This window comes from Salvia hispanica, chromosome 3, assembly GCF_029641045.1.
Source record: "Salvia hispanica isolate PSC_SH4W2 chromosome 3, Shi_PSC_v1, whole genome shotgun sequence".
Lineage (NCBI taxonomy): Eukaryota > Viridiplantae > Streptophyta > Magnoliopsida > Lamiales > Lamiaceae > Salvia > Salvia hispanica.
In genome coordinates this window covers 26248277-26269098 of record NC_142694.1, presented here as the reverse complement: position 1 = coordinate 26269098, position 20822 = coordinate 26248277, and the positions used below count along the sequence as shown (strand labels likewise).

The 20822-nt window shown below is 39.9% G+C and overlaps 3 protein-coding genes and 2 pseudogenes across 4 annotated transcripts in view; 1 reads left to right on the top strand and 4 right to left on the bottom strand.

The window, feature by feature from the left end:
* The window catches only part of LOC125214644 (uncharacterized), a 63388-nt gene extending 56739 nt beyond the window's left edge, over positions 1 to 6649 (bottom strand). The window contains exon 1 of the mRNA XM_089066481.1: positions 5901 to 6649. Coding sequence (XP_088922607.1) covers positions 5901 to 5931 — 31 coding nt within the window. The 5' untranslated portion in view covers positions 5932 to 6649. The remainder of the gene's footprint in view (positions 1 to 5900) is intronic.
* Positions 5934 to 8526, bottom strand: LOC148930456 (uncharacterized). Its single transcript, XM_089066480.1, has 2 exons — positions 7392 to 8526; positions 5934 to 5950 (listed from the first exon to the last, which is right to left on the bottom strand). The coding sequence occupies exons 1-2, from the start codon at positions 8524 to 8526 to the stop codon at positions 5934 to 5936; spliced, it is 1152 nt and encodes a 383-aa protein (XP_088922606.1).
* Positions 8527 to 8573: 47 nt separating this feature from the next.
* On the top strand, positions 8574 to 9209 carry LOC148930455 (TPD1 protein homolog 1-like; annotated as a pseudogene).
* A 313-nt stretch (positions 9210 to 9522) lies between these two features.
* Positions 9523 to 10407, bottom strand: LOC125209668 (cyclin-dependent kinase G-1 pseudogene; annotated as a pseudogene).
* A 1236-nt stretch (positions 10408 to 11643) lies between these two features.
* Positions 11644 to 19826, bottom strand: LOC125214320 (protein MICRORCHIDIA 7-like). Of its 2 annotated transcripts, none has more exons than XM_048115298.2 (20): positions 19235 to 19826; positions 18260 to 18334; positions 18109 to 18143; positions 17939 to 18017; positions 17377 to 17469; positions 17091 to 17175; positions 16515 to 16590; positions 15953 to 16081; positions 15614 to 15712; positions 15422 to 15523; positions 14486 to 14539; positions 14303 to 14398; positions 13593 to 13644; positions 13402 to 13513; positions 13234 to 13295; positions 12713 to 13074; positions 12396 to 12490; positions 12228 to 12315; positions 11873 to 11995; positions 11644 to 11796 (listed from the first exon to the last, which is right to left on the bottom strand). In XM_048115298.2, exons 1-20 carry the CDS (start codon positions 19593 to 19595, stop codon positions 11725 to 11727), a joined length of 2250 nt encoding a protein of 749 aa, XP_047971255.1. In that variant the 5' UTR covers positions 19596 to 19826; the 3' UTR covers positions 11644 to 11724. The 2 variants fall into 2 exon arrangements, with proteins under 2 accessions (XP_047971255.1, XP_047971254.1); XM_048115297.2 differs by having other exon boundaries at positions 14486 to 14647; positions 19235 to 19821.
* Positions 19827 to 20822: the final 996 nt, after the last annotated feature.

Here is a 20822-nt window from a genome sequence, read left to right as displayed (position 1 = left end):
TCACCGGTTCTGGGCGGTGCCAAACCGGAACCGTAAAAAACCGCCAAAAAAACTTGAAATCGAGCCGGAACTTCAAAAAGCGGTTAAGAACCATGAAAAACCGTGAAAAAACCTACCGGTTCAGAACCGAAACTAAAACCGGCGATTTTGGAACCAGAATCGTAACCGCTAAACACCCTCGCGGTTTGATTCCGGTTCGATAATTTTCAAAATTGGAACCGCCAATTCTGAAATCGTGGGCACCTCTTAATAGGAGTACTATTCTACTACTACTACTGCTGTATTATCTAGTGCAATTGCAGTTGGCTTGAAATAGTGTTTAGCTATTTTCATATAATATTGGCCTCTTTATTTGACTTTAAATTAGTAGAAATGTGTTGAACAATGGTATTATTGTATTCAACTTGTGTTACTCTGCGAGAATGTACACGCCTAAATAGGCTGAAAGATAATTTACATATGGTAAGATTTACCCTAGCTATAAATCAGGAAAAGAATAATTATAATCAATTACACAATCAATATAATCAATTATTTGATCTCGGCATATCTTCGTGAATTATTTCCAACACTCCCCCTCAAGTTAAACAATGGGATCACCCATTTTTAACTTGCTCAATACTCCACTGAAGCTTCTTGAGTCTACGTCTTTAGTGAGGATATCTGCTAACTGGTCTTCGGATCGAACAAAGGGAAGGTCGATTATCTTTGCCTCTATGTTCTCTTTAATGAAGTGGCGATCTACTTCGACATGCTTTGTTCGATCGTGCTGCACTGGATTTTCGGATATACTGATAGCTGCCTTATTGTCACAAAAAAGCCTGCACGGTTTCTGTGTCATCAACCCAAGTTCTTGTTAGAGTTTGTATACTAGAAATCACGTTTCGAGTGATTGAATACTGTAAAACTCTTATTTTATTTTCCAATAAATAAAACAGATTATTTTTGTCATAATGTTGTTATGTTTTACATTTAATGTATGTTAATGCATGTTTAAGTGTATAAGTTAACTTAACAAAGTCTATGTCTTTGTTTTAGTAGACCGGTTGTGGGCGTCGTCCACTTTAAGGTAATACGGTCAGTTCTAAAACAAAGAAAAAGATGAATTTCACAACCTAGATGGAATTTGACTACCCATCGAGAAAGGTTGCAATGTCAGTCCGCATATTTCTAAGCCTTACTGAAATAAGATGACATTGGTGTGGTATAGCACTGAACGGATCTAACAGCGAGACTTGCCTTAGGCTATCTACTGAAAGGCGAGGTCTTGATAAATATTTGTTTCTTAATCAATGTAGGTTAGCATTGAGCATACGGTATTGATTATGCACTACTTTGACTTATCAAATGGTGCGGGTTTTTCGTAACCCAATGATCCTGATATATTGGGTAGTGGTGATCGATATCTAGCGGTGCTAGGATTGCTATTATATTGAATCGTGCGCGAGCTGAGTCTCGCTTGATAATGTCCTCAAGAGGAGCGCGAAACAAGGTTTTATTATTCGGAACCTAGCTAGTTGGAGTGTGATTACTCTATGAATAATAAATAAGCGTTTCATGCTAAGTCCACTCTTGGAATTAATAAGAAGTTAATTAATTAAGTCAATAGCAGACATTAATTAATTAATGGACATTTTAATCTTAAGCACGGGAAATGAAAGTTAAACGGAAACCCGGATTACTTGTAATTTCGGATTTGGATGGGGAGAGTTCAATATTACTTCTGTAGTGGCTGCTCGTAATATTCCAATTATAACTTATATTAAATTGTGGGTTCAATTTAATTAGTAAAAAGTAAATTGGATGAGCCCATATCCAAAACCTTCCATAGATCCCTGTCTGGGCCCAAAAGGAACTTAATATAAATAGGAGAATAAAGGAGACAGAAACAACACAATTTTATTTGCTAAAATTTTCGAAAATTTCAGCTCTCACAAGCTGTAGGAATTTTCGAATTCCTCTCCTATTCCAAAAAGGATTTCTTCTGTCTTCTTTATTTAAGTCCTAGTATTCTAGTAAGATCAGCCCACACTGATATTGGGATACAGTTCGGGAACCAGAGAGAAGATTTGTGGTTTAGTACTCAAAGCATCACGTGGAGAAGAAGTTAGCCATCTTCAATTCTTTGGAGAATTAATTAGGTATTTTTCTGCTCCGTAGAAAAGCATGTTTTAGGTTTCAATATTCTTAAAGCATGATTGATTCAAGTTATGAGCATGATACATGTGATAATTACGCGAATAGCTTTTGTCTAAATAATCTGCTAAATAGATCTGATTATTATGTGATTGATTTATTATGCGCCCGCTTCCGCTGCCGGTTCCAACAGTTCTGTCATCAATCTCCTCAACCAGAGAATCTCCGTCAATCCACTCTTAATCCCTCTAAACTCCGCTTCTGCACTGGACAGAGCTACCACCTTTTGCTTCTTACTTCTCCAAGTTACAAGATTTCCCCCTACAAAGGTGAGATATCCTGCTGTCGACTTTCGATCATTCGGGTTGCCAGCCCAACCTGCATCTGTGAACCCATGTATCTCCAAATTCCCATGATTCTCAAATAAAATCCCATGTCCTGGAGTCCCCTTTAGGTAACGCACAATTCTCAAAGCTGCCTCCTAGTGGTCGGATTGAGGCTTGTGCATAAACTGGCTAACTACTCCTACTGCATAGGCAATATCTGGCCTAGTATGAGAGAGATAGATAAGCTTACCCACTAGACGTTGATATCTAGTCTGATGTGTGAGCTCAGCGCCTTCAGTGAGCCGAAGACCGTGGTTCTGCATCATTGGAGTTTCTGCAGGTTTGCAGTCTAGCATCCCAGTTTCTGCTAAGAGATCCAAGATGTACTTCCTCTGACTTATAAATATTCCCTTCTTGGACCGCATCACTTCAATCCCCAGAAAATACTTGAGGTGACCCAAGTTCTTCATTTCAAACTCAGTGAATAGGTTCTTCTTCAGTTGATTTATTTCTTCCTCATCATCCCCAGTAAGAATCATATCGTCGACATAGATAATCAGACACGTGATCTTTCCTTCCTTCTGCTTGAGAAACAAAGTGTGATCTGAATTACTCTGTTTGTACCCATACTTCTTCATTACTTCCGTAAACCTTCCAAACCATGCCCTGGGTGACTGCTTCAAACCATACAGAGTCTTCTTGAGCTTGCACACTTCTCCTGTCTTAAATTCTCAATCAAATCCTGGTGGAGCCTCCATGTAGATTGGTTTTGTAAGCTCGCCGTGCAGGAAGGCGTTAGTTACATCGAACTGGTGCAGCGGCCAATCTTTAGTTGCAGCAATAGAGAACAAGACACGAATAGTACTCATTTTTGCTACAAGTGAGAATGTCTCTGCATAGTCTACGCCATAGGTTTGGGTGTATCCCTTTGCTACTAGCCTCGCCTTGTAGCGTTCAATTGACCCATCTGGTCTCCTCTTAATTGTGAACACCCAACGGCACCCCACAAGTCTAGACCCCTCTGGTCTAAGACACACCTCCCACGTCTTGTTCTTCATCAGTGCCTTCATCTCTACTATCATTGCCTCCCTCCAATGCCTTATTCCCATTGCTTCTTCAGCACTTCTAGGGATTTCCTCTTCTTCATAAAGGGCTGATGTGAATGCCCTTGCCATCTCTGTCAAGTTTGCTTTGGCCAGGTTTGTCACTGAATATCTGCTCTTTTTCGATACTTGCTCCGGACTGTACCTCTTTGGTGGAACACCTCTTGTGCTCCGATATGGAAGTATGTACTGTCCAGTGTCCCCGTCAATTGTTGCACTCTCCATAGGTTCTGCAGTAGATTCATTAGGAATAATTGTACTATTGGATCCAAGATCAGGAATTACCTCAGATATCACTGGAGGAGAATTGTCAGGCGATGGCGGTTGAGGAGGTTCTGCAGATGATAAGACAGGCTCGGCGGCAGTACTAACTATCTCTGTTAGTTCCGCGGCAGAGTTGCTTGGCGATGGCACAAACCAACTTAGGGGTCCGGTTGAACTCTCTATAGTCCTACTCTCCCCCTTGCCACTAAGGCTGGTATAGTAATACTCACACTCCAAGAAGTTACAATTCATAGTGGTTATAATTTTCCTAGACGATGGGTCGAAGCACCTATATCCCTTTTGGTTAATCCCATACCCCAAAAAAACACATTTGATAGCGCAAGCGGAAAATTTTGTTCTTTCGTGCTTCGGGACATGAACATAGACGGAGCACCCAAAGATTTTAAGAGGTAGGGTAAGAGGTTCGGGTACTTTGGCTAGGGAAGATAAGTGTTGGAGGGGAGTTTTCATACCCAAAATTTTTGTAGGGAGACAATTAACCAAATACACGGACGTAGCAATTGTTTCAGGCCACAAAAATTTTGGAACATTAGAGTCAAAAAATAAAGCCCTAGTAATTTCCAAAATAATTCTATTTTTTCTCTCGGCTACTCCATTCTGTTCGGGGGTATATGGACAAGAAGTTTGATGTACTAACCCTTTATCTTTGAAAAAATTTGACATTTCTCGATTGACAAATTCTCTCCCATTATCGGACCTAAGCACTTTAATTGTTGTCTGATACTGAGTTTGGATTAATTTGAAAAACAAAACGAATTTTTCATAAACTTCATATTTATTTTTCAAAAAATATACCCAAGTCATCCTTGAACAGTCATCCACAAACAATAAAAAATACTTAAAACCATGATCACCAGTAACGGGCGCAGGGCCCCAAACATCAGCATGCACTAAGGAAAAACGGTTCTTAACACGAGTCTCTGAAGACTTAAAAGACTGTCTGTGGCTTTTCGCCAAAACGCAAGATTCACAATCAATATCTTTGAAATGGGAAAACTTAGGGAAAAGTAGTTTAAAATAACCATGAGACGGATGACCAAAACGTCGATGCCACAACCAAGCTTCTCGAGTCGCAGATCCGTGAGCTAGCATCGCGGCACTGCCTTGGTGAGCCATCTCATCAACATAGTAGAGACCTTGACGCTCAGTGCCACGCCCAATTATCCTCCTCGTCCTGATATCCTGTAATACACAGAAATTAGGATGCATTAGTAATGTACAATTTAGTTCCTTCGTCACATGGCTAATAGACATCAATTTGTGTGATAACTTCGGAACATAGAGACAGTTTGGCAATTTCAAAGTCGGTGAGATCTCAATTGTTCCACTACCCTCCACAGATGTCAATTCCCCATCGGCAGTTTGTATCTGGCTTTTCATAGCCCCACTAAAATTCACAAAATCACTTCTATCATGTGTCATCGTATCAGTTGCCCCACAATCAAATATCCACCCTTTATCTTTTTCACTATGTTTATGTTGTACAGAACATGCAATAGGCAAATCATGCAAAATCTCAAAACTATTTGGACTAACAAACATATTCCTAGATATTTTGGGGTCACTATCCATATAACTTAAAGTGTGGGAAGCAGAATGTAAATCATGGGGTAAATGTTGCAATTTTGGAAAAATAGAGGGACTGGGCACCAAATTATAAATTGGGCTAGGGTTGTAAAAACCTAGCCCATTAGAGCACTCCCAATGGCACTCCCTTATTTCTCCCTAACTCCTGCCACATCAGCGCCACATCAGCATCACATTTTATCCCCAGTTTTTAGCCAACTGCTACATTGGTTTCTCCCTTATTTCTCCCTTATTTCTCCCTAACTCAACATTTCATTTTTACATCATTATTTTTTATATTATTTAATTTTCCCTACAAATGTATTTAATAAATAGACTAATAATGAACAATTCATCGTTGTATTAATCATTGGAAAATATAATACAACGAGAAAAAAAAAACTACAAATAAAAAACGCAAATAAACAAAGATTTTAAAAAAAAAAAACTAAGACGGAGGGGCCGGAGGGGCGTCGGGATCGAGGCCCATCGTAATCTGCAGGCTTTGGATGCATTTCTAGAGGGCCGCCTTTTCTTCAGGGGTCCCGCCGCCGGTGAAGTACAGTGTGTACATCTGCGTCAGATTGGCGACATTGCTCGAATAAGTGGCTTTTTCTAAGTCGATGTGGGGTTCCGACTCGACTTCCGACGTTGTGCCCTTCCCCTTCCGCCTCCCCTTCGCCTTCTTCGCTCCCTCCGGGCGCTCGTGCCGACCATCCCCACTCAAGTCGATGTGGGTCGCGCTCCCCTCGCTCTCCGAAACGCTAAGTCGCGAGCGCACCGATTTCCCGTGCAGCGCAACGTGCATCCCCGTCCAGAATTTGGGGAGATCCTTCAGCTTATCGTAGATGTTCCAATACTTGAACCCCTTCGACAAGTACTTGCCACAATACCTCTGCATGGCCTCATCTCGGACCATATGCTCGTTCTGGCCACTGGGCATGTTCGCCAACAAGTTAGAATAAATACCGTTGAAGTGGCCGCAGTCCCTCATGAGGCGCTCCCAATGCCGACGGATCGCCTCGCTGCCATGGTCCTTCATTGAGGCAGTCTTGTGGCTCCTGTACTTCGCGGCAACCCGCTCCCAAAATATGATCTCAGTCTGGTAGTTGCTGCGCTCCGCGTTCTGTGACGTGTCCGCCCAGCAGGTGGCTATCAGCTCGGACTCTTGCAGAGTGTAAGTAGTCCTTACCCGCTTCGGCCTCTCATCGGAACCCGTATCAGTCGCAGCCGACGACGCCTTCCCCCTCCCGCTCCTAGAAGGCGGCTCGGTGGGCGTTTCTTCCACCTCGAAGTCCTCCGCGCTCAGTGTCGCGGCCTGAGATTCTTGGTCGCCTGGGGTTGATCCGGGGGTGTCGAACTGGGGCCGATACACATCGTCGGCTGGAGAGGGCATTCTGCCGGCAGAGTTGAAGTACGGAGAAAGTCTCCGCGCCGGAGGAGTCTGCAAAGGAGACGGACCCGCGTATGGAAGTTGGCCGGGAGGAGAACCCATCGCCAACAACGAGTGCATCCACTGCTCGTTTGCTTCATCCGTGTTGGGAATTTGTGAACTCGACTCTTTCCCCTTACCCTTACCCTTACCCGAGCGGGAATTTTTCTTCCAAAAGCTCATAATTTTTGGAAGATTGATGAAGATTGAAGATTGGGAGAAGAGATTGAAAATGGAGAGAATGAAGATTGTGGGTGATGAATGGAGGAAGTGGAGGAAATATTTATAGGGGTGGGATGTAAAAATAGCCGTTGGGCCAAAAAAAAAAAAAAAAATATTAAATATCGCCGGATTATCGCCGGGCGTCGCCCACAGTGGCCGGCGATCGCTCGGCGATAATCCGGCGAAAAAACGCCGCTTGGCGTAAAATCGGTAGGATTTTCGCCGAAAAATCGCCGAAATCCTCCATTGGCCGGCGATAAGTCGGCGATATCCGGCGATTTTTCGCCGGATTTTCGCCACCCCCATTGGGAGTGCTCTTACCTCCTCCAGATGCAGCGCCGTTTTCACCTCCTCCAATCCTTCCGGCGAAAGCAGCCGCTCCTACCTCCTCAACCCGTCTGCCACCGCCGCCGCGTGGAGTCTCTCCTCCGTCAGTGCTCCTTCCGCGGGCGTTGGTTCCTGCTCCGCCACCGGTTCCATTCTCTTCCACCCCGATAGCCAATTTTGCTTTTCCCTTCTGGTTTTCATCCCACCATTCCGGGAAACCGACTAATTGAAAGCAGGTTTCTCGAGTATGCTTGCTCATTCCGCAGTGGGAGCACCACAACTTGGATTTATCTGTTTTGTTTCCTCCGCGGCGGCTGTTGGCGACGGCGGGTCGCGGTGTTTGCTGCGCGAAGCGTGGCGGTGCTTGCTGGGTGGAGGAACGGGTGTTTCGCGCTCCAAAGCCGAAACCTACCCGGCCCGATGATGGATCTTCGTTCGTTGCGCCGGTTGGATCGGGGTTCGCCGGCGGCATAATTTTGAGTCGTGTGGCTTCCCGTTTCACCCAACCGTACGCGATGTCGACTGAGGGTGTTGGATTCTCCTTGAGTATGTCCCGTCTAATTCCCTCGTACTGGGAATTCAGTCCAGCAAGAAATTTGTATAGCCTCCGTCGATTGGTGATTTTCAGATATTGGCATATTCCCTTATCACAGCAGTCGATTGGCCTCTCCTCGCTTCGATCGATTTCGACCCATATTCCGTGTAGGGTCCTCCAGTAAGTCTCCAGATCCATGTCCCCTTGGACAATCCGGCTGACTTTGTCGTCCAAATCATATATGAGATATGGATCCGAAGTACTTTGGTATGTCACGGCCAAACTCTCCCAGATGGCCTTCGCACTTTGGTGGTGTGCGAAATCTCCAATAATATCGATTTCGATATTATCCACGATCCAGGAAAACACTACCAGATCGGTCTCCTCCCATTCGAGATACTCCTTATCTGTCGGTTCTGGAGGCGCCGGCACTCCAGTGATATGCCTCAGCGCCCTTCTGCTTCCTATGGCCACTCGCATTAGCCGAGCCCACAATGGATAGTTTTTTCCATTTAGCTTGAATGCTAAAGTAACATTTTTGCTGGTTTTGAGTTTGGTATCAGTTGGTTTAATATCTTCTTCTTCTCCTGACATCTTGCAGGTTTGGTGGTTCGATGCCTACTGGCCGAGACAAGGTATATATGGGCTATGATGAATTTTTTTCTGAGCCTTTCTCTGATGCCATGTTGAACAATGGTATTATTGTATTCAACTTGTGTTACTCTGCGAGAATGTACACGCCTAAATAGGCTGAAAGATAATTTACATATAGTAAGATTTACCCTAGCTATAAATCAGGAAAAGAATAATTATAATCAATTACACAATCAATATAATCAATTATTTGATCTCGGCATATCTTCGTGGATTATTTCCAACAAAATGTTTTTGACTGTTTGTTTGGGCAGAAGGAAATGGAAAGAGTGAAAACAGAATATGGAGTGAGGGATGCTCCAAGTCAGACATAACAATAAGCCAAAGCGCCACGGAGCCGCTGCCGAACGGAATTCCGACGTACACGGTGGAGATCAGTAACACGTGCATCTCCGGGTGCAACATCTCCAATATCCACATCAGATGCGGCTGGTTCAGCTCACCCCCGTGTCTTCAAGCGCCTCCGCTTCAATGACTGCCTCCTCAACGACGGCAAACCCCTCCGTAAAGGCCGTACACTCTCTTTTATGTACGCCAACACCTTCCGTTACCCCCTCTCCATCTCCTCCGTCACTTGCTCCTACCCTCTATCATACTCACTCACCAGTCACCACTATATGTAAGATTGTAACATTCCACAAAGAATTAATTAAATGATTATATCTCTTCGAGTTTTAAGTCGTTAGTATTGTCTAAATCGTATACATATTAAAAGTCGTTAATCATGGACTAATATTCATACTCTGTGTTTTCTGAATTATTTTGATATTCTATGTGGCGAGCCGCTATTGGTTGGCTGCACATCGGGCTTGAGCACTTAATTTTATTAGTAGCTAATATGAGATAAAAAATGGTGATTTATACAGTACAAAAAAGAACCCTTGTATACAACATAGGGTCTGTTACTCCAGTAGAAATATATATAGAGTATTATGTTCATAACTCAAGAAACCAAGGGTGTTTGAGGGCATCGTTGGCAGTGATCCTGCTGTTGGGATCCAAGGCAAGAAGGCTGAGCAGCAGATCAAGTCCGGTTGAACTAAGCAGAGGCGGAGAAGTACATCGCATCGCTTGCATCGCGCGGCCGAGGGAGGAGTGTATGAGGCTCAGCTGCTGAATCTCCGAATTTCCCGGGAAAAGCACCTTCCTCAGCACCAATTCCGCCATTATGCACCCCACCGACCACATATCTACCGCGCTCGTGTAGTTGGTCTCTCCCATCAGAATCTCCGGCGCTCTGTACCACTGCGTCACCATACCCGGCGTGTACGATCCCGAGCCGTTCTCCCACCGCGAAAGCCCAAAATCACAAATCTTGAGGCGATTCCCTTTGTTGGTGAGGATGTTGGCGAGCTTCAAATCACGGTGCATCACGCCGTTGTCGTGCAGAAAGCGGACGCCATCCAGAATCTGACACATCATGATTTTTAGTTGGGGCGCAAAGAAAGGCACCTTCCTCGCCGCGATCAGCCTGCTGAGATCGCTCGGCAGAAACTCCATCACAACGAGCACTTTCCCGCGCTCGTCCATGGTCACCTTCTTCAACTCCACGATCGAACGGTGGCGAGGCAGCGACTGCAGAATTTTGATTTCACGCAGGGTTGATCGGCTCAACCCCTCCAGTTCGTGCTTGATCGCCACGATTTCGCCGGCTTCCGTATCCCAAGCGCGGTACACCACGCCGTAAGATCCCCGGCTGACGACATTAAGAACTTGGTAGCGATTCTGTTGTGGTTGATGATGAGGATTCTTGGGTTGCATATGTAGAGGCATGGGGTTGAGGAGAAACATGATTGCAAACGATGGTATGAATTGGGCCATGGGTTTATATAAGCATAAGACACTGATCCCACTATATATATGGTAAGTTACCATACGAAATCAGTTGAAAGAGTTTGGATTCTAGTTTGACTCCAAGTATATATGGTAATAATCTCGATGAGCTTCATATTCAAGCTACCCATAAGGAACTAATTAGGGTTACCGTTATATGCTGTAATTGCTGTTAAAATTATATAAGAGCATCTCCAATAGTGGCTAGTCCACCGGCTAGCCGATTCACGTCGCTAGCCGGTCGGCTAGCCGAACTGTTGGAATCGGCCAGCGCAAAATCGGCGAGAGAATAGGCGAGCGCACGCCGATTTGCGAGCGCTGGCCGCCATTGTGGCGTGCCGATCGGTCAGGGCTATTTTTAAAATTTTTTTTTTATGCATTATTAATGTATTTTTTTATGAATTTTTTTAATTATGTAATTTTTAAATAGGCACACAGAAGACGGGTTAGGCCCAATACAAAATTAAGACCTAAAACAGAAAGACGGGCTAGGCACACAGCGAGACCCATGTTCGGCTAGCGGCAAACTATAACGGATTCAAGGCATACTAACATTTTTTAATGTATTTTTTTAATAAATTAATGAGGAGTAGAGTAGGGCGGTGGCTCGTGTGTGGATATCCGGATTTTTTTTTATTATGTAATTTTTTTTATTTTTAGTTAATGTACTTTTTTTATTTAAATAAAATTAACGAATTTTTCATGTATATGTGTCGTAAATTTAATTCCGTATTTTGTGTTTAATTCCGTAAATGTAGTTGTTTTTTAATTATTTTTATTGCGGCTAGCCTGTGGCTTGCCTTAGGCTAGCCTATTTGAGTAAAATGATGATGTGACATGTGGAATTTTAGTGCTGACAACGAGGCAAGAAGAGAGAGTGGCTAGTCTGTGGCTGGCCTAAAGCCATTGGAGATGCTCTAAGTGTATCTCAAATCAAGTCCCTTTCACTTTTTGAGTAGAAAAATGTCTTGATCGAGCCGAATTGTAAGAGGAAGATCTTCAATAAAAATACAATCTCTTGCATTTTATATTACATTTTTATTCTGTTTTGAATAAAAATACAATCCCTACTCTAGTCTCTCAGTTAGAGATTAGGGGTTTGAAACTTAGCTCAATCTTTGCTTTTTGTATTTTATTTCACATTTATTTTCGGACTTTTCCAGTATTTTTTATAATTTGATAAAATGAAGGTGAAGAGGAAATTAAGTAGGATTGGAAAGTCGATTAGAAATATTAGAGGGATTAGACAAAAAATATTTATCCATTTACATAGGTAGCATTAACTTTACATCATACAGCATATGACTATTTATTGTTGCACGATTTCTCCAAAACTTGCAGTTTTCGCCGCAACTCTTGAATCGTGCTTGATGCTTCCTGATGAACAAACACCAGACAAGTCAGCACTTGCTTGTACACAAGAAAGGGGAACCTAAAATAGAAAATTACAAACCTTCAAACTCTTTCTCAGTTTCTCCTCCTCTATGTCACGCCGCTGCCTCTCTTCTGAAAATATGTCGATCAAACTCTCCTGCTCTTTACTTAGCTCCTCGTTTTTCTTTGCTGCCTCCTCTAGCTGTTGAATGATAATTAATGGTGATGCATCGACCCAAAGTAGAAATGCACTAGATACAACCCACACTATTGCACAGCTCAACATATTGTTATTTAAGTGCCCACGGGATTTTATAAGTGACAGAAGCGACCAATTATTTTGCAATCAACCTTACAGGATCATATACAAATAAATCATGCAATAACATATCAACAAGGTATTAATAGGACAATAAAATATCAATGAATGCAACCTGAGCTTCGAGAGACTTGGATCTTTCTTTTTCTTTTTGCAAATCATTCAGCAAATCACCTAGAATTCTCTCTTCTTTCCTTTTCAACCTGTGAATTCAGAAATATATGAAATATTAAAGTGTTTACACAGCCCAAGATATATTCATAATTCAGGAAAGACAAAGCACCTCTCCTGCAACTGGAGATTCTCTGCTTTCAACTGGGCCAATAGACTGGAACTTGGCTTTGATGGTGAATTCCCAGCATCGGTGAAGCGATTTTCCTGATAATCACATAAAACAAACATAAAATACAAATTTCAGAAAACAAATATTATGCTCACAATAGTTGCAATGTAAATGAAATACAGGTCAGTTATGTGATCAAAACGGCCTTTTCAGTTTTTAGAGGACAAGAACCCATTCAATTCAAAACCTATTCCATTTAGTCTATCAGTGCCTGCATAACAAATGAGCCATCATAGGAACCGGAATCTAGGACTCACCTGTGACGTTGAACTTCGGGTTGTTCGGGAAGGCATTTCAGGTGAGTTGTCTGCAGCTTTATGACTTCTCAACCCTAATGGCCTCTGAGACCTGTCTTTCCTTAAAACATCATTTGAGGATGACCCATTATTATATTTTCTGGAAGTGCGGTTCTGCCTATCATCATCACTTAGATTCTCATCCGAAGACGAAAATTGCTCAGTGCGATTTGGTTGTGCCCTAGTTGTCTTGACACCCCCCTTTCCATTCAAATGCCCATTGTTACTTCCCTTGTCCCCAAACTTGATCGGTGTTTTGTCACTTGAAGCAAAATTTCTAGTCTTCGACCGAGAACTTCTAGGAAAAGTATCAGGAGAGCTCTCTGAAAAAACAAATGTATTTCAGTCCAAACATGGAGCATCATCGTACTGGATGCTAACAATAACAAATGTTTAATTTTGAAAATATTTGCTTTTTGCTATCATTTCCTTTTTCTTCCTGGTTTTGGTTTCATTTGAACACCTCAACCCTTCTCTATTACCTCTTTGATTAAGTTTTTTATTAACTCTCGGAGCATAACCAATTTTGTGACAATTTGTGTACCTGAAAAAAGGTAAAGAACACAATTAGAACATCCGAGAGTTTTACTTTTTTCTAAAAAAAGTACTAACTAGACTTTAAACAATCCAACCAAAATTAAAATACAGACCAATATGTCTTCTGCATTTGTATTAATCGAGACTCAAGTTTAGAAAGAACTGGAGTCCGCTCAAAACCCTGCTTATCATGAGCTGGTTCAACGAAATCTGCTTGAAGCACACCTTCACCACGGATAGGTATATAATGATAAGAAACTTGACCCAACAACCAAACTACGAAAGTAGAACTCTCAAAATATACCTATAACTCCACGACCATCGCTGCCAGTTGCATGCCATACTCTCCAGAAGGGCTGGAAATATGAAAATTCAAAACATTTGTAACACATTAAAGTGCAGAAACAAAGGATATGATGTGCATCATAGTATCAGATATGAGAACAAAGAATCACAAAAGACCATTAACAAAATATTCTAGCAAACAATATCATGTATCTCAGAAGGTATGGCAAGAGATGACTAATGTATCTTTTTAGTAAACACATGAAAAACAGTTACTTCTCTAAGTATTCCCTTTATTAGAGGAACCGACTTTTAAATTTTAATTTGCCAAAATATATATCTATCCATGAGCCACATCCGAAGCTGCTGTTTAACTCCATAAAATCTTGTACAAGAAAGAAATGATGATGTCCTCACGCATGCATACCAACTCCCACTATAAGTTATATTGTGCTTGTAGATAGCTAATCAATGACCTCCACGAACAGTTAAAATGATGACCTTGATAGAAAATTTCAAGTTTTGTAACTCTCAATTAGTAATAATTCCACACCAAAAGCACCAAATACACTATCTGGAATAAAAAAACAGTAGAAAGAAGTACAATGCTTCCCTACACAATTGAAAAGATCAACTCACAAAAATCTAAATAAACACACCTATTAGAGAAAGACAATATACACAATAAACTGTTTCTTTAGTGCCAGAAACAATCAAACAGATAACTACCTTAATAAGCCGGTTTTTGTGGTAGACATTAAACCCCTGAACATCAATGTGAGCTTTTGCATCCTTCACAAAGCCAACAGTCACAGTAGCAACCATCTATGCAAACATGGAAGGTAACGAGCAAAGTAGTACAGTCAAAATTGCAAATGAATCGAAATGAAAATAAACAGCAACTGAAGTTACATTTAAGTTCTTTGGAACCCCTTCAGTAGCAGGTTGGGGACGATATGTAATTTCCTGAGACATCATCATATCATTCACAATATTGTGGTGCTCAACATCTTTACCACGCAAAATTATTCGAAAGCCTGGAGGAATTCTGAGATAGAGAATAGCTATGTAACTCTGCAATATCAACAATCAAAGTTGTGAAATAAGGAGTAACATTATATCTTTCTAGTCAAATATGCATTGCAATTTTGCACATATGCATCTCTAGTATGTACTTGCTCCTATGTAGAATGAGAATGAATTGTATGACGAAAACTGGAAGGAAATCAAATCACACAATACAGAAGACACTTTAAAAGCATCTATCAAGAAAATTCAGCGCAGACAAACAAATTAAATGTAAAACATAAAGAAGAGGAAAAGTGCAGTTTGAAGCCACCCTTGCATGTTATGTTTAATTTCTCCAACAAAAAACGGAAAGTAAGTGACACGGATAAACTATTGCAACCACAACCAAAAAAATAAATTTGGAATTGATCGGGAACTTATTTTAGGGATAGATCTCTTCACATAGTTTATGCTACTAAGTTTATGCAAGTTCAATTAATGTCTGCTGAAATACCAAAAAATGATAAGACTTGACCTCAGGAGGAATAAATAGAAAGACTTGTAAGATAATATAGTCCTTTGTTAAGTTGAACTAGAAATACAAAGCTTTTAATGGCCATTCTTCAGTTGCCAATTAATGCTTCAATTGATAGATCTTTACGAACACTGCAAACATCACTAAGTTTGATGATAAAATCATTTTTAAGAAACTTTTCTGAATCTCCAAAATGGATATATATTAATCAATTTTCACAATGTCTAAAAACTTGGATTGAAACACAACACATAAAACATGATGTGACATAATAAAACTCAGGGCATAGTAGTTGAGCCTTTTACCCTCAAAGAATGACGATACGTTAGAAAATGCTTTGAGTTGGGATAGTTCTTTGCCATGTCAATGCTCTTCTCATCTCTGTTGACGCCTCTGATTTGGATATCCTTGAGGTATAATTAAAGAAAATGAATAATGCTGTGATATATCAACGTAAATGAAGATATCCTTAAAACATTTAATACATTGCAGCTTACATGCAGATCCGTGTCAAAATCCAATTCCAGCAGTCCATCATCATCCTCCCAAATATTGTAAATAATTACCCTAGTACCCTGATCTTGCATTAGATTGAACTGCCAAGAAACAAAAAAGGGAAGTAAGCCAATCACAATATTATTTGTAAACAAGAGACCAATCATAAGCCAGTTTCAGTTCCCTACATTGAACTTGACACGTCAGTGTCTTCAAAGTGACATGACTTATGCTTCTATTATATTGCAACATCAGATAATCAGAACATCAAAACTAATCTATTTTGGAAACAAGTCAAACCAACGACATTAATATTAAAAAACGATGGAAAAAGAAATCACCTGCTGAAGAAGATCGGCTTCATTTGAAAATGGAGACCACTGCAGTATTGTTTCAACATTTCGATCCCAGTCATAGGCCGATGATCGAATTATCTTGTTCCAATCTTGTCCACTTCTTTCATAGTCAAGCTTTTTGTCATTTAAATGAAGTAAGAATCCCGAAAATAAAGGAGCATACAAAACATTATCCTATTAATAGAGCAGTTACTTGAACAGTAAAACCAATTCCATCAAGTCCTAGTCAAGTCAAAGTTATGATCATGGGGCATTACAAATATAGTGCCACTTGTTTGTAGTAGCAATTGTATAGCACATTCACTATAATCAAGTCCTTCGACTGAGTTGAAGTTTATGCATGAGGAAATGTTTATTTGTTTCAGATATTACACTATTGATTCTCTCCCACTACAACATTACTTTTCAATTTTTGTTGTAAAAAAATATCCATTCTGTTATGTTGGCTTACTCTTCATTCTAATGCAGAAAAGTAACTAAATTTGTTACACTTCAGTTTAGATATTAAAAAATATATTTGGATAGGGTGGGGTATACAATTGCTCACCATGGGAACCACAATATCTTCCTTCCCAGTGCTCCGCAGAAATGTATAGGACAGCAATCCAATGCTTTGTGTTGACCTAAACTCAAAAAAAATATTGAATTGGTATGCACAGTTTTGAAATAGAAAATCATGCAAGCAAACACTCTTCAGGTATGACCATATGACTAACAGAGAAATGTTGATTAAACTAAAACAATTAGAAAGGGTGAATCACAGAAAAGTGATCCAGATGCTGGCAGCTGAAAACCAGATATGCATCAGAACTAGAGATAAGGCAAAATATTTCATTTATAAATACTAAATCTAACAAGAATCTACTGTTGCATGCAACTAGGCAGCCACCTATATCATGTTTTGAACATTTCATGTTTTAGTCATTTCTGCCAACCAGAACTCGGTCACAAATTAAAATAAACAACAAACATAAGCACATAGTTTTGAGTAGATTATCATACTTGCTTCAGTTTTTTAGTCATACAATAACAATTTAGATATATTTCACAACGTACTTAAAAGCTAACTGTTATTATGAGTCAAATTTCAAAAGCAACTCGGTATTTTATAAACAATGCAAACCTTCGCCCATTCTTCCCACGACACCGAGAAAAAACAATGACATCAGCGCCAAGTCTCATTGTGCTAGTCTTAAAACCATTTCCATCTGAGACATAGAGCTCAAATGGTAAGTAAAGGGGCACTATCGGAACATGTTTCAAAGTCGTCGTGCATGAGTCCAGTGATGCATGTGTGAATATGTCTGAAGGTGTGGTGGGGATGTTGGAATACAAGCAAGGGGTACATGTAATAGAGTGTGTGTGTGTGCTTGTAATAAGAAAGAGTGTGACAAAAAGAGAGAACTTACACTGCCCGATAGTATCTACCATTTTTCTCTTTGCTGAATAACCAAGAGACATGCAGTGACGCATTTTCTCCATATCCATTCCACCACCGTTATCTAAGAAGAAATAAGTTTGAAATGTAGTAACTTTTTTTTAATAGTCTGCATTGTGCATAAATGAAAATTTTATCCAGATTTATTCCACCACCATTGTGTATAAAGACCTCAAAGTAAACAGGTCACAGAAGATGATGAACAATTAATGAAAAGATCCTACTTTTACTTTCAAAGGGGAAAAAGTATGTATTGACGTCTTAGAGCCTGAACAGTGCATAACTGGAAATTAACATAGCAAAGAAATCAATCAAGCAGATATGGACAAAAATACTACTCACAGCAAATTACTCAAACTATTGTCACACTTAAAGATTAATGAAATGCAAAGGTAAGTTTCCAATTACAATTTTATACTTGATTCCAGTTTGGGGAAAAGTGAAAAATATTCACAATCTATCCTCTATACTGAATCATCCATATGCAGAGTAAACTTTGAAAAAAGTGGTAAGTGAAATTTTTATGATAATACCTTCAATCAACAACATTTTGCTACCATCTTGTTTACTTGTCACCATGTCTATGTTAGCATAAGTCGCTCCATTGCAGACCTGTAGCAGTTAGAGATAAAGAGCAAGAAGCCTAAGTCAAACAAAGTCCTGGCATGATTATGATCAGCAGAAACAAATTAAATCCACTTACCTCGTCCAATGAATTATCCAAGAGTTCTGCAAAAGCTGTAATGCCGAATCCATGTTAGACCAAATACATCAGAATGAAGTAGATCCATTGCATCTTAACATAAACCAAATATTGTGCATTATAATTGTACTATTGAAGTTAGTTCCACTACCTCCAAGAGCCCATTTATGACTGGTAGCATTAGAATGTAAGAATCTTGGATGTACTCTGACATGGTCCATTCCACCTGTATATAAAATAAATTAAGCTATTACATCCACCTCATTCTACTAGTCAGACTCAAAGAAAAAAGGATAACCAGATGCATGTGGATGAAAAAGATAATTTTAAGCACCATTCTTAAGAGTAAATAGAACTGCATGCTAGTTTTTTTTCTCTTTTTTCTGGGAAATCCTTCTCAGGGTAGAATTAACTCAAGCTCAGTTACTTGAGATTCCATTAAGTTCTCAGCGGGCACATGGATCACAGCTCAACCCATCTCAACACACAGAAAGGGCTTCATGACTATGATCTTCCACTTCATTCAAACCACAATCACTTCATTGTTTCAGTCAGCAATTTTGGGTTAATGCTTCCCACCTTTCATTAGGGTTCAGGGTAAACAGAAGCATCAACAACCACGTTTCATCAAAAAAACACCATAAGGTTGATGGAAGATCCACAAGGGCCACAGCCATCTCAGTAACTCCATATGATTATTTAACATATGGTGAGTAAGTTTGTCACTATTTTCCACAAGATGGCAGGCCAGTTGTTTCCCTTTGAACAAAAGATTAATTCATCGAGCACTTAGTGGTGATTTCAAGAATATTAGCTGACAGCACGCCACCAAAGAGTCACTGCATTATTAAATTACCACGATCTTATGTTTTCCCCCTTTTGAAGTTCCTAAACAAGAGAGGCAGGCAGCACATGAAGCAACACTTGGAATGCCCAAACTGGTCCATTCGTTTCTAGAAATTTTGAAATTTCTCAATTATTTTTGAAAAATATCAAAAAACAGGACCACGACATGAAAACATTCAATTTCACGGCTCATATGCACCAGAATAAATTCAATTTTCAAATACAAGAGCAAAAATCCACATGCATGAATCATGATTCTGAGCATAAATGAACACATCACCATTAGAATAACCCCAGTCACCAGACGGCCCTTCCTCGTAGTCCCCCGCCTTCCAGAACTGCTTCGCAATCGGCGCGGCGGCAACGGCGTGCGCCGCTGCAGTAGACGGAAGCGCTAGAGGTAAGTTGTGGCCATTCGACGGCTGCGGCAGCGGATCCAGAAACCCCAGCGGAAGCACGGCGCTCTCCGCCAGCCTCCTCTTCTTCCTCGCATTGTCGCAATCCGAATCGGAATCGGAGTCGGAGTCGGAACTAGAAAGTTCGATTAATAAAGCAGTTCGGGCGGCGGTATAGGGTTTGGGTGCAATATTGGGGTCGAGTAGCTCCTTCTTGACATGAGCTTGGGTGGTGCCTTCAACCATGGCGAATTTGTCGAAGAGAGCGAAAAGTCGGCAGTAAAGGGATGCGCATTAACAAATGTTGATCAATTTCCTTTGTTGATCAATAGAAGTCGGTTGCATTTATTACTTGCAGAGAAAGGTCATTATAATTGTTTCACTCACTAACCCTTCTCTCTTCTCCAAAGCAAATTTGCAAGTGCGTCATCAGCTCATACTCTCAAACTATGCAGAACCAATTAGAAGACGAATTACAGTAATTGAATTAATAGCATCAATAAGTATCAATGTATTATGGAGTTGTATTATGGAGTTAATTAGTGTCATAATTAATAAATACTCTAATAACTAACTCACTAACTACATTTATAAAGCATCTCCCTAAAATGAAAACCTCCAATTTAGAGTTTAAAACAACATTTGAAAGTGTAATATGCATGTTCAATTTTTAGGGGAACTGTCACTTTACTAGATTTAGGTGTTAATTTATGACATACCAACCGACTTACTACACACCTGGCAGGGTCAACCTATATGATATAATTGAGTTGCCTATATGATATAATTGAGTAATACAACACATACGCTAAATTTGTGGGTTACCATCCCTATACCAGTACTCTAGTACTTTTTCTACTATATTTCAAATAGTCCAATTTTGATTTTTTCTTAAAATTGAAGTGTTCAATTTGATTTTCTCTTCTTCAATTATCCTCTCGGTAAACGGTGGATTCCATCGTATCAACAACTAATCGACAATATTATAAGTGTTAAGATTATTTTTAAAACTGGTGAGAATATGCATGTCCTTTGATTGAAATCTTCGACTATTAATCTTGTTTTAGATATTGAATGAGTATTAAAAAAGTCAATATTTTATATGTTTTGGATTTTAGATTTAACATAGTTTAATTGATTTTAAGATTAGTTTTACTTATTTATATTTAATTTTCAATCAATTGAATGTTCTTTTACGAATTTTCTGATTTTTATAGCTAAAATCGGCTAAGGATGAAAGATTGGACATATTGGATCAAATTACATGATAGCTTTAATTATCCTATCTTGAAGAAAATGAGTAGTAATTTACTTCATTCTTTTTAATACTAATAATTAAAAATTTCACGCGTATTTATAATATGTATTGTACAAAAAGATCTACTATAGTCTAGAAAAGCAAATCAAATTCTAACCACGTAAGTGAAATCATAACAACTAACTAATAAAACATAAAATAGGCTAAATAATTAT

Bases quoted from the DNA above. Each gene is read 5' to 3' on its own strand.
- LOC148930456 (XM_089066480.1), bottom strand. From the start codon at position 8,526: ATGTCAGGAGAAGAAGAAGATATTAAACCAACTGATACCAAACTCAAA.
- LOC125214320 (XM_048115297.2), bottom strand. From the start codon at position 19,595: ATGGTTGAAGGCACCACCCAAGCTCATGTCAAGAAGGAGCTACTCGAC. The intron at 11,996-12,227 runs GTTGCATTCATT...ATCATTCAACAG, and splicing joins CCAAGTCTCTCGAAGCTCAG to CTAGAGGAGGCAGCAAAGAA. The intron at 11,797-11,872 runs GTTTGTAATTTT...TTTGTTCATCAG, and splicing joins AACTGAGAAAGAGTTTGAAG to GAAGCATCAAGCACGATTCA.